Raw genomic sequence first — 12,284 nt, 5'->3', positions numbered from 1 at the left:
AATGGTTAGAAAACAAAGTTTTAAAAATATATATCATTTATAAAATAATAAGAACCTGGGAATCAAGCAAGTAAACAATGTATAAAACCTTTCTGAGAAAAATCACAAAACTTCAATGACAAATTAAAGAAGGCTTTAATTAATTAGTGGAGATGTTCGTGGATTTAAGATGTTCATGGATGTTATTTCTTCCCAAATTGATGTTGGATTTGGTGCAGTCTAGTAAAAATTTCAACAAGTGCTTTCATGAAATTAAACAAGCCCATTCTAAAATTTATAAGGAGATGCAAAAGACCTAGAAAGCCAAGACATACTTGAAGAACTGCAAAGTGGTAGGAATACCTTAGCAGTTTAGGAATAGGTCACTCCGCTAGATGTCAAGAATTATTGTAAAGCTATAATAATTAAGATTGAATAATAGTGACATAAAGATGGACAAGTTGTGCAGTGGATTAGAGAGCCTGCAGACAAACCCTCAGACACATGATCTATGACAAAGGTGTTACTGGCAAATAATGAGATGGAAGATGGTCTTTTCAGTAACCGTCACTGGGATAAATGGGCATCCCTGTAGCAAGAATTAAAATTGGCCTCCAACCTCACATCATACTAGAAAATAAATTCCTAGTAGATTAAATGTGATGGTCAAACTCTAAAACTTTTAGAAGAAAATACCTTTTTAAACTTGGAGTAGGGCAGGTTTTCTTTTAAAACTGTAAAAACCACCAACCATAAAGGAAAAGATTAATAAAAAATTATACTCTGTTAGAGACCATCATCAAAGATACCACAAAGACCATGAAACTTCAAACCACAGAGTGGGGTAAATTATTTGCAACATTTCATAAATTGATACCAGATTCATACTCAGAATTTATAAAGATCTCCAACAAACCAAAAGACTTTACAAGAAAAGATATCTAGATGACCAAAAACATATGAAAAGCTGTTGTACCTCATTAATAATCAAGGAAATGAAAATTTAAATCACAATGAAATGCCACTGTGTGAAAATCCTTAAAACATAATAAACATTAAAACATCTCATAACAACAAGGATTGGCAAGGATGTGAAGCCACAAGAACTCTTTCACATTGCTGGTAAATGTGTAAATTGGTACAACCACTTTGGAAAACAGTTTGTCATTCTCTTGTGAAGTTGAAGATCCATATATCTTATTACACAGCACTTCACTCCTAGATATTTATCTAGATCAGTATGTAATTGAAATGTTCATCAGTAGTAGAATAAATAAATAAATTGTGGCATGTTCATATAGTAGAAAGCTATGAAGGACAGTGAAATGAAGGATACAGTTTACATTAGTGAATCCTGATGTGGGGCCATGAGCAAATGGTCAAGAAAGAATTCTTGAGACATTCTCAGTGCAAAAAGGTGCTTCTATTATAGTGTGGGGACAGGGCCCACGGGCAGAAAGAGCTACACTTTTGCTATATGAACCTGGTGGTTATATGCTTAGTGTTCAAGGGTCAGGGAGTATGCAGGGAGTATTAGATAATAAATATCTTCTTTGAATTTCTACTTATAAAAGTACTTTTGCAAGATTTCTCTGGTGCTTATCGTTCAGCTCAATATTAACTATCTGTGAGATGTACAGACAGTCATGAGATCCTTTAAGAATATAGCAACGAGCAGTATTTGATTCTTATCAAAACTGTGCAGGCTGTAGGTCAGCCTTCTTGGCTAAAGGTGATCATTTTCCTGCTTTTACCCTCATCAAATCTCAAATGTTGAATGAAGGTCACACACACACAAAAAAATACACATGCAGTATGCTTCTCCTTTTAAAAAGTTCATAGATATGGTAGGCAGAATTATGGCCCCCTAAAAATGTTTACATCCTAACCTATGAATATGTTAGGTTACATGGCAAAGGGGAATTAAGGCGCTAATCAGTAGTCATTAAAATAAGATTATCCTGGATTATTGGGGGAGCAAGGAGAGATGCGCAGGATCCTTAACATGTTATGGGATCCTTAAAAGCGGAAGGAGACCCAGAGAGGGCAGCATCAGGCCTCTACCTGACATCGCTGGCTTGAAGATGGAGGAATGGAACTATCAGCCAAGGAATGTGGATCGTCTCTAGAAGCTGGAAGAGAGAAGGAAATAGATTCTCCCCTAAAAGCTCCAGAAGGAATGCAGCCCTGCCAATACATCTTGGTTTTAGTCTACCATTGAGACTTATTTCAGACTTCTGACTTCCAGAAACATACAATAATGAACTTGTGTTGTTTTAAGCCCCTGAATTTGTTACAGCAACGATAGGAAACTAATACTAAAAATGATGAAGGGTTAAAATTGTCAAGGAAATGATTATCACTAAAATCAGTAGATTGGCTTCTCTTTTGGAGAGGGAAAGGGTTATGATTAGAAAGAGCTCCACTGGGGCTTTAGGGTACCGGCAATATCTTATTTATTGGAAAATATGTATGTTTTATGCTGTCTTCTGCATGTATGAAGCTTAACATCATTGCTTTTATAACCAGAAAGAGTTTTAAGAATAATACATATCCATAGTTTTTTTAAAATGAACGTTTTTTATTTTTTATTATTGATGTTTATTTGTTTTTGTGTGTGTGAGAGAGAGACAGAGCATGAGCAGGAGAGAGGCAGAGAGGGAGACACAGAATCCAAAGCAGGCTTTAGACTCCGAGCTGTCAGCACAGAGCCTGACATGGGGTTCGAACTCACGAACTATGAGATCATGACCTGAGCCGAAGTCAGACACTTGACCTGAGCCACCCAGGTGCCCCCTGAAGGTTGTTTTTTGAAGTCATTTTAAAACACATTTCTTTGACTATAAAATTATTTCTTTCTTGAGAGAGTATGACAAAAAATATTTTTTATAAACCATTAGTACTTTGCAATATTTTCCATAATATGATCAATGACCTAAACGACTCTTTCGTGAATTTACTCAGTTAACATAAGGAAGAAGCTACTTATCTTCCCAAATTGAAATAAAAATACAGTTTAATTGGAAGACGTTATAAGAATCCTTAATTCAAGGGCTCCTAGGTGGCTCAGTCGGTGGGCTGAGCAGGCGGCTGGGTAGCTTTAAATTTGCTAAATATTAAAAAAATTATTGAGATGCATCTAAGCCTAGTGTATATCTTGCTGTTATTTTTTTCCCCTCCCTAGTTTGGGGACGACAAAAAAAAAAAGAAGTGGTTTGTTTCATTTTCCTGGATTTTAAGTAATTTAACTCTGTAATACACATATTAGGCAAACTGACTTTCAGTAGTCCCTGCTTTGTTGCCTGGAATTGTCATTTTAGAGGGTTAAATTTAAATAAGGTTAAATTTAAGTAAAATTTAAATGAGATTAATTTCTTTCATTTCTTCGACTTCTTTTAAAAGTTTATTTAACTAATTTCTACACCCAACATGGGGCTTGAACTCATGACGCCAAGATCAAGAGCCACATGCTCTTCCCACTGAGTCAGCCAGGTGCCTCTCTTTTCTTCAACTTTTAGAATTATACTAATAAAATTTAAACAGGAATTGATAAAAAATAATTCTTGTTGCATTTAGTAAGAAAGAGGTTGTTTACAGTGTGATTCTGTAGGAAATTTTTAGTCTTAAATTAACCGAGTCTTTGACTTTCTCCTAATGAATACAATATGGGGAGGCATTTTGGCAAGATGGTGATCTGTTTCCCAACTTCAGAGTAAGCAGCTCTGAGGCTTGCAGGCTGGTGTGGCCTGGAGGGAATATGTAAGTTTGGGGAACATACTGTGACCGAAATGAAAACAAGAGGCAAAAGCCTATGGAGCAACTATCACAATTTTTGAGTTTTCAGTAAGAGTTGTGCCTCTGAGTGGAAGCTTCTGGTGCATTGTAGAGATTGCTTCCTCAGTCTTCGTGTTAACTACCATTCAGGGTTCTCTGGCAGCTTGATCTGAGCTCCAAGGATGAGGCAAGCCATGAATTAGCAAAGGAAAGTAATTCACTTGAAGGAACTTAAGCAGCCAGAGGTAGGATGAACAAGGATTGCATCAAGAACAAGTGACTTCAGTGAAATAGAACAGAAATAGAAATTGGAAGTGATAGATGACAGATTTAATAGGCAAAACAAGATAAATTATCCTAGATTTTCAGGAGAAACAAAGTGACTTGCTTCTAATAGCATAAAAGAAAATGAAGAAAAGGGGGGAGCTTTTTTATGTATTAATTTGTGGAAAGGATGATTATTGTTGAGACTTAAATTCCTGGTCTGGAACATTAAGTAGAAGAGTATACCAAAACAGAAAAATAAATAAGTAAGTAAGTAAGTAGGTAGGTAAGTAAATAAAAAAGAGAGAGAGAGAAAGAGAAACAGCAAATGGAGGAGATGCAACAACTAAATGTATAATAGGAGAGCATTTCTCTGATTTGAAGAAAGGTTGAGTTCCAGACCAGAGTGTTGAAGATGATGGGGTCACAAAAAAAACCAAGCTGTTTACAATGAAAAATCATCAAGATATGTGCCAGACTATGCAAGGGGACACTGGAAACTTAGAAGATAGTAAAATAACATCTACAGATTTCTGAGAAAGGAACTGTGCCTATACCTAGCCAAGTATTATTCACATGTTTATGGTGAAAGCAAGATACTTGTGGATATGCAGGAACTCAGGTCCTCCATTTGGGGAAAGCTTTCAGTAAAGGATTCTCACCAAATAATTGCAAACAGAGACTTTAAGATTGGGCAGAAGAAGAGAAAAACAGTAGTAAGCAAATGAATCTCACAGTATATTTAACGAAATCTAAATGGATAATGATAGAGTGACTGTATTTCAGCACATTCCTTTGTCTTCAGCACTTCCTGAAAGTTTGCAAACGCTTGATTAGACGCAGGTTCTGTCCTTCTGGCAAGACCATAAATGATGTTCTCTTCTTCTACAGGGAGGCATACAACTTCTGATTGTCATTGTTTTTAATTTTTTTTTTTAATGTTTATTTTAGAGACAGAGTGTGAGTGGAGGGAGGGGCAGAGAGAGAGAGAGAGACACAGAATCTGAAACAGGCTTCAGGCTCTGAGCTGTCAGCACAGAGCTCGAGGGGGGGCTTGAACGCTCTAAATGCAAGATCTTGACCTGAGCTGAAGTCAGATACGTCAACTGACTGAGCAACCCAGGCGCCCCTTGTCAAGATAGCCGTTAATACACAATTCTAAACTTTTGTTTTGTTTTGTTTTGTTTTTGTTTTTGAAAGAGAAGGAGAGGGAGGGCCAGAGAGAATCCCAAGCAGGCTCCACACTGTCAACAAAGAGCCGGACATGGGGACTTGATCCCACAAACTATGAGGTCATGACCCTAGCTGAAATTAAGAGTTGGACACTTAACCAACTGATCCACCCAGGTGCCCCAATACCCAATTCTAGATTCTATCATTACTTTTCATTTATAGCTAGAACGCTTACACAAAGATGCCTCTCTCCATCTGTTTGGTTTACTCAGTGGTACAGTTCATATAGGGAAGGTGAGATAAATGTTTGATTTTTTCCCCTTAATCAGTTTACAAGATAATGAATTGGTTCTCTATTATCTTTTGGTGTGGGAGGTGGGAGAGAGATATCATTATAAACTAGTATTATTCAATATATGTGATAGATTTGAGTCCTTTGCAAGTATTATCCTTATTGAAGCTCAAATTGTCTCATCTTTGGCCAGTTGGAGCAAAAAATGTTTCCTGAATCCTTTTGACATGACCCTGATAATCTTTGTAAAGAAAAGGGCAGTACTTTTTGTTCAGTTTTGCTTTGCTTTTCCAAAAACCTCAGAATGTTTCTGTGCTTTTGAGAAGGTGGATTTTAGGGATCCATTGTTTCCTAGGATATTTGATACTTAGTATGATCTTTGGTGTAACTGTAGGCAGATGTGCCTTAGAATTTGTGTTACTTGCAAAAAATAATGGTTTTATTTTTTTCAGTATATGTGGAGATTTAAAAAGAATCAGTATTTCCCGGCAAAAAGATGTAGAGGCATATGTTAAAATGTTTTTTTCAATAGATTAATAAGTATATGAATGTTTACTCTGGACGAGTCTCTACAGTGGGAACTCTTGGGAATTCAAACAATTATGAAACCTGCTTATTTACCTAACATTTCAATAAAATAAGTTCCATTTATTAACATTTCAATAAAATAAGTTCCATGTAAAGTAATATACATTATTTTTCTTTCAGATCTGTCACGAAATCGCCTCTCAGAAATTCCCATAGAAGCATGTCATTTCGTTTCTCTTGAGAATCTCAACTTATACCAAAATTGTATTCGGTATATACCAGAAGCAATTCTAAACCTACAAGCTCTAACATTCTTAAATATTAGGTAAGGATGTTGTTTTTGTTGTTGTTGTTTCTTCTTCTTTTTCTTCTCCTCCTCTTCCTCCTCCTCCTCTTCCTCCTCCTCCTCCTTTTTTCTTCTTCTTTTTTGATTTTTGGTTTCATGTGGTCTTTTCAGTTCTCTCTTGGCTTTCACTAAAATTTATATTATCTGTTCATATCTGCAGTATCAATACATGTTCTTAGGCTGAATTAACAATATTTCCTATGTCCTCCTTGTTTCTCCCTTTGTCTTTAGCTTTGTAACTATAAATGTCATTAGTCTGATAGGATTGCAACAGTCTTATGACTGTGGTTCTCCAGTTAGATTTTCAAATAAGCTTTATCAAATGAGGATAGTAGGTCTGAAAGTACTTTCATTCTTGTGATTATTTATTTTTGTGTACTGAGTTCTGAATGTGTAAATGCATTTATTTGACTCATTTCCATTTTTTTATATCTTAGAAGACTTTTTTTTTCATTATAAAAGTTATAAATGTTCATTGGAGAAAATGAGAAAATGTAGAGAGGTATAAAAGATATTCATCAAAATGTTGTATCTGAGTTTTTTAATTATAGGTGATATTTTCCTTTTTCTCCAGGCTTTTAGTCAAATTTTTAAGTGAGTTTTTCCCCTCGTCATGAAATACTCAGGAAATATTTTTATATGTAAACATTTTATTGTATAGTTTATATACTTCTAAAACTCATTTTCCCTCTTGGATATTTAGTTTATTTCAGTTTTTTGCCATGCTAAAAGTAGTATTAACAGAGGCTCTGATATGTAAATGTTTATTTTTCTCTTTCCTTAAGATAAATGTCTAGAAATAGAGTTATTTAAAAAGTTTTAAAGGCTGATGATCTATGCTAGTAAAATCAGCAAAAGATTTTGAAAATGGGGCCAATTGACCCTAGAGAGTAAAAAGTTAAATCTATAAAAGTAATATTTTAATTTACTTTTATCCTAATGATAGATGTGTACTTTTAGCTCTGATTTGCATATTTTTATATAAATAAAAGATTTCTGTACTTCAGCTGACATGATATATTTGAAATATATAGAACTATAGAACTATATTTGATTTATGTACATTTGATTATAATGTATGTAATGATGAGAGAAGTAGATTGATTACAACTACTTTTATGTTTATAACCCTTTTTTAGAAGGAAGGGGAGAGGATGATAGTCATCTATCCTTTTTTTTAATGTTCATTTAATATTTATTTAATATTTGAGAGAGACAGAGACAAAGCATGAGCAGGGGAGGGGCAGAGAGAGAGGGAGACGCAGAATCTGAAGCAGGCTCCAGGCTCTGAGCTGTCAGCACAGCTGACGGGGCTCGAACTCAAGAACTGCGAGATCATGACCTGAGCTGAAGTCGGACGCTTAACCGACTGAGCCACCCAGGTGCCACTACCTTATTTTTTTTTAATGTTTGTTTATTTATTTTGAGAGGTGGGAGAGTGGGGGGAGTGAATCCCAAGCAGGCTCCATACTCAGTGCAGAGCCTGATGTGGAGCTTGATCTCACCAACCATAAGATCATGATCTGATCCAAAATCAAGGGTCAGACACTTAACTGACTGAGCCACCCAGGTCCCCCTACCGTATTTTTAAATTACTTTATCTTACATAAAATTAACTTGAATAAAGTAATAATATGTGTTTATGTAGCACATCATTATAGAAAGGAGTTTTATGGTACAGGGCCCTGTAGGATAGGTGGTAGATAAGGATTAAAATCCTCAATTTACAGATGAGGAATCTATAAAAAGCAGATAAGTTAAATATCATGCCTAAAACCACAAAGCTGATAGGTGAGGAAATGGAGGCTAGAACCCAAATCTAATACCCTGTTTGCTCCTTCCATGACTTAATGTTGTCACTTTACTGAGTATAGGATGGGAAAGATGAAAATTTTTTTCTTGAATGGTGGGTTCTAATTATTTTCTTCTTCTACTTACCCATTTAGTCGGAACCAGCTGTCAACATTGCCAGTACATTTGTGTAATTTACCATTGAAAGTGTTAATTGCTAGTAATAACAAATTGGTGTCACTTCCAGAGGAAATTGGACATCTGAGACATTTAACAGAACTTGTAAGTTAATATTTTACTTTTTTATTGCTCCACATGTATGTGTATCTATAGTCATACCATATTCTGTTTTGTAGTAAGGAAAGATTCAATATTAAGGTGTCTTTTTGAGTTTTTCCAGGTATCAATAGTGAAGTTTTGCTGGTTGATCAGTACTGAAATGCTTCAGCACAGAGTTAAGCAAGAACTGAAAGTACAAGTCTAATAGGCCCACGGGGAATGGGACAAAGTCATCAGAATTAAACTCTAACCAATATTAAGTGATTTCTATGCTAATAAGCTTTTGAGATATAAGTTAACAATGCATTTAGATTTTTACATTAAATCTCAATAGCGTCAGTGTTCTGATTTGGGGTGAGCCCCTCTCGGGGACTGGGCACTGCAAAGATCAGGCTTATTTTTTTTGCCTTACATGCTATCTCTAGCACCTAGCTCCCTCTCTAAAGTAAGCTATTCTTTACTGCCTTCTGTTTTCTAAGAAGCTTAACTTTGATGAACCACTCCTTGTTACTCTTTAGTACTTATGTCCTGGGCATGGGAATGAGACTTTTCCCATTTAATCACCATAGTAACATTATGAATTAGGTATAATATTTATCATCTTATTACAGCTGAAGAAACTAGCACTTAGATAGGTTAAGTAATTTGCCCAAGGTTCCATAACTGAGGTAGAATTTTAAACCAATCTACCTTAACTCCAGAGCCCACGTTTCATATTTCTGAAATGGTCCAATACAGTTATGTCCATTGAGATTTGGGAGGATCATTCCATGTAGGTTTATTAACAAAGATAGACATCATGAACAAAAAATACATGTATAATTTAACTGGACCACACAGTAGCTCTCTCTTTTTTTCAGGTGGATTATGAATGTAAACAATCACATGTAAAAATTCACAAATATGTTAAATCTGGAGTCGAGATACTAGACTACTATTTATTTAGAGGCAGTTAGATCTAGGAAATAAAGTCAAAAATGTATGTTTGTTTATTCAGAACCTGGTTATTTTTTTTATTTTATTAAAATAATTTTTTTTTAATAAGCTCTTGATTCCCACTCAGTGGAACCTGTTCTTACAACATCTATTGCTTCTTTCTTTTATTTCCCCCTTTTATTTAAGTTTATTTTATTTTATTTTTTTAGTAATCTGTACACCCAATGTGGGGCTTGAACTCATGACCCTGAGATCAAGAGTCTCATGCTCCTCTGACTGAACCAGCCAGGCTCCCCTGTTTCCCTTCATTTTTAAGTGAGAGTAAACCTCTATCTTTCAAGATACACATTTTTCAAGAGAAATATTATAAATTACTGTTGTCTTCTGGCTCGGCTCAATTTTCCCTATCCTTTCAACCTCTTTCCTTTTAACTTTGCTGCTCAGAGCATTGGAATAAAAAATACAGCTACTGATTCTACTTCAGTCATTAATTGGTAGGAAAAGTAAAAATAATATTATTTTCTCTAAGAATATTATGGGAAAATTTTAAAATAATGTTTGAAGTTTTTGGCAAGTGGTCTTTTCTAATAGTTAAGTCTATTAATATTTTCTTTTTACTCATATACTAGAGGAGTTTTAAGTGTTAATATGGCATCTTGGAGCTTTTATTAACCTAGACAACTTCCTACTGTTCCCCATGTATTTGTACATTTTCGTGGCTTGTCTCCGAGTTATGGAATTCTGAATTTGTCAGTCTTGGAATCTGTAGTCAGCCACTTTTCAGAATCTGTGTTATCAAACTGTTGACCAAGATACCAGAAGGCTTACATAATACATGTCTTGGTACCAACTTGATCAAATGCCAATAGGGCAGTATCTATTTTTTCCATAGCCTATGAGTTATGTGTTCTTTACTATTTTCCCCTCACTTTCAGTTTCATAAAGAATGATTTGAGTCATCTTCAGTGCATTTTTATATTCTTGAGCAGGTGAACTGGTATTTTGAAAGTAGGATTTCCTTTCAATTAATTTTATCATTATAATTTTTATCATTGTTTTGCTTTTTTCTTCCAGTCTCATTAAAATACATATAAAATAAAATATTGGGGCGCCTGGGTGGCTCAGTCGGTTGAGCGTCTGACTTCAGCTCAGGTCATGATCTCATGGTTCGTGAGTTCGATCCCCACATCGGGCTCTGTGCTGATGGCTCAGATCCTGGAGGCTGCTTCAGATTCTGTGTCTCCCTCTCTCTCTGCCCCTCCCCAGCTTGCGCTCTGTCTCTCTCTGTCTCTCAAAAATAAATAAATGTAAAAAAAAATTGTTTTTAATAAAATATTGTCCTAAATAGATGTTTTTATACTTTTTTCTAATTTACTTTTTCACTAGAATTTTCATTTGATCTGATACTAAGCTTCCTGTCCACATCTTAAGTCATTTAATTTTTGTTCTCATAAAATTAATGTAGATTCATATAATATCTATAAAATCAGAAGCCTATAAGTTTTTAAAATTAAATGCTAGTACAAACTATGGATTTATTCTTGGACATAGAATCATAATTTTTTTTAGTTAAGACAGACCATAGGTATTATCTTTATCTAACCTCATTTTACAGATGGTTTAAAGCAGACAAATTTGTAATATTAGAAAAATTCTTTACTTTATATCTTTTTGAAATAGGATGTGAGCTGCAATGAAATTCAAACAATACCTTCCCAAGTTGGTAATTTGGAGGCCCTAAGAGACCTTAACGTCAGAAGAAATCACTTATTACGTTTGCCTGAAGGTAAGAAATGGTGAAATAATTGTTTTATTTTTACTTATTTATTTTTAAAGATTTTGTTTTTAAGTAATCTCTACATCCAACATGGGGCTCAAACTTACAACTCCGAGATCAAGAGTTGCATGCTCTACTGACTGAGCCAGCCAGGTGTCCCGAAATAATTGTTTTATTGTTATTTGTCTTTTTATATTAAAGATCTCTCAGAGCTGATAAGTACAAGACAAAAATATGTAAGAGTTACAGCAGGGGCACCTGGGTGGCTCAGTTAAGCATCTGACTCTTGATTTCAGCTCAGGTTATCATCTCACAGTTCATGAGTTTGAGCCCCCTGTCGGGCTCTGTGCTGACGGCATGGAACCTGCTTGGGAATTCTTTGCCTCCCTCACTCTCTGCCCCTCCCCCACTCATGCACATTTTTATCTCTCAAAGCTAAATAAATAAACATTTGGGATAGATAGATAGATAACATCTAGCCAGTGTTCAAGATATAATGATTTAGTTATTACATGTTTCATTGTGGATTTTAAGTTTATTTATTTTTAGAGAGAGAGAGAGAATAAGCATGTGCAGGGGAGGGGCAGAGAGCAAAGGAAAGAGAGAATTCGCCGCAGACTCCACACTAGCAGCACAGAGCCTGATGTGGTGCTCGAACTCACAAACATGAGATCATGACCTGAGCCGAAATCAATAGTCAGTTGCTTAACTGACTAAGCCACCCAGTCTGACTTTTAAAAGTTAGATTCTTCAGGGGTGCGCAGGTGGCTCAGTTGGTTAAGCAGCTGATTCTTGGTTTTGGTTCAGGTCACCATCTTGTGGTTTGTGGGTTTGAGCCTCGAGTTAGGCTCTGCACTGACAGTGCAAAACCTGCTTGGGATTCTCTGTCTCTCTGTCCCTCCCCTGCTTGTGCATGCTCTGTCTCTCAAAAATAAACAAACATTAAAAAATAAAATAAAAATTAAAAAAATAAAAGATTCTGCAGTGAAAAATTCTAATAACTATAAACCAGTGATTGTATTTTTAGATCTAGTCAGAATTAAGTAGCAACTCAGGGTAGGTTCCCTGGAAGTTTCAGTAAGCATAACTACTTGAGAGAAATATATCATGTTTCTGATAATGAGATATTTTAGCATAATGAAAAA

At 35.3% G+C, this 12,284-nt stretch overlaps 1 protein-coding gene across 16 annotated transcripts in view; it reads left to right on the top strand.

Moving 5' to 3' along the window:
• The window catches only part of LRCH3 (leucine rich repeats and calponin homology domain containing 3), a 128,069-nt gene that overhangs the window by 42,928 nt on the left and 72,857 nt on the right, over positions 1-12,284 (top strand). For all 16 annotated transcript variants that reach the window (XM_053220984.1, XM_053220983.1, XM_053220990.1 and 13 more), the window contains exons 2-4: positions 6,191-6,335; positions 8,303-8,429; positions 11,043-11,148. In XM_053220984.1, coding sequence (XP_053076959.1) covers positions 6,191-6,335; positions 8,303-8,429; positions 11,043-11,148 — 378 coding nt within the window. The remainder of the gene's footprint in view (positions 1-6,190; positions 6,336-8,302; positions 8,430-11,042; positions 11,149-12,284) is intronic.

This window comes from Acinonyx jubatus, chromosome C2 (genome assembly GCF_027475565.1).
Source record: "Acinonyx jubatus isolate Ajub_Pintada_27869175 chromosome C2, VMU_Ajub_asm_v1.0, whole genome shotgun sequence".
Classification (NCBI taxonomy): Eukaryota; Metazoa; Chordata; class Mammalia; order Carnivora; family Felidae; genus Acinonyx; species Acinonyx jubatus.
Note: the sequence above shows the minus strand (reverse complement) of the source record. Positions and strands in the feature narration are given on the sequence as shown.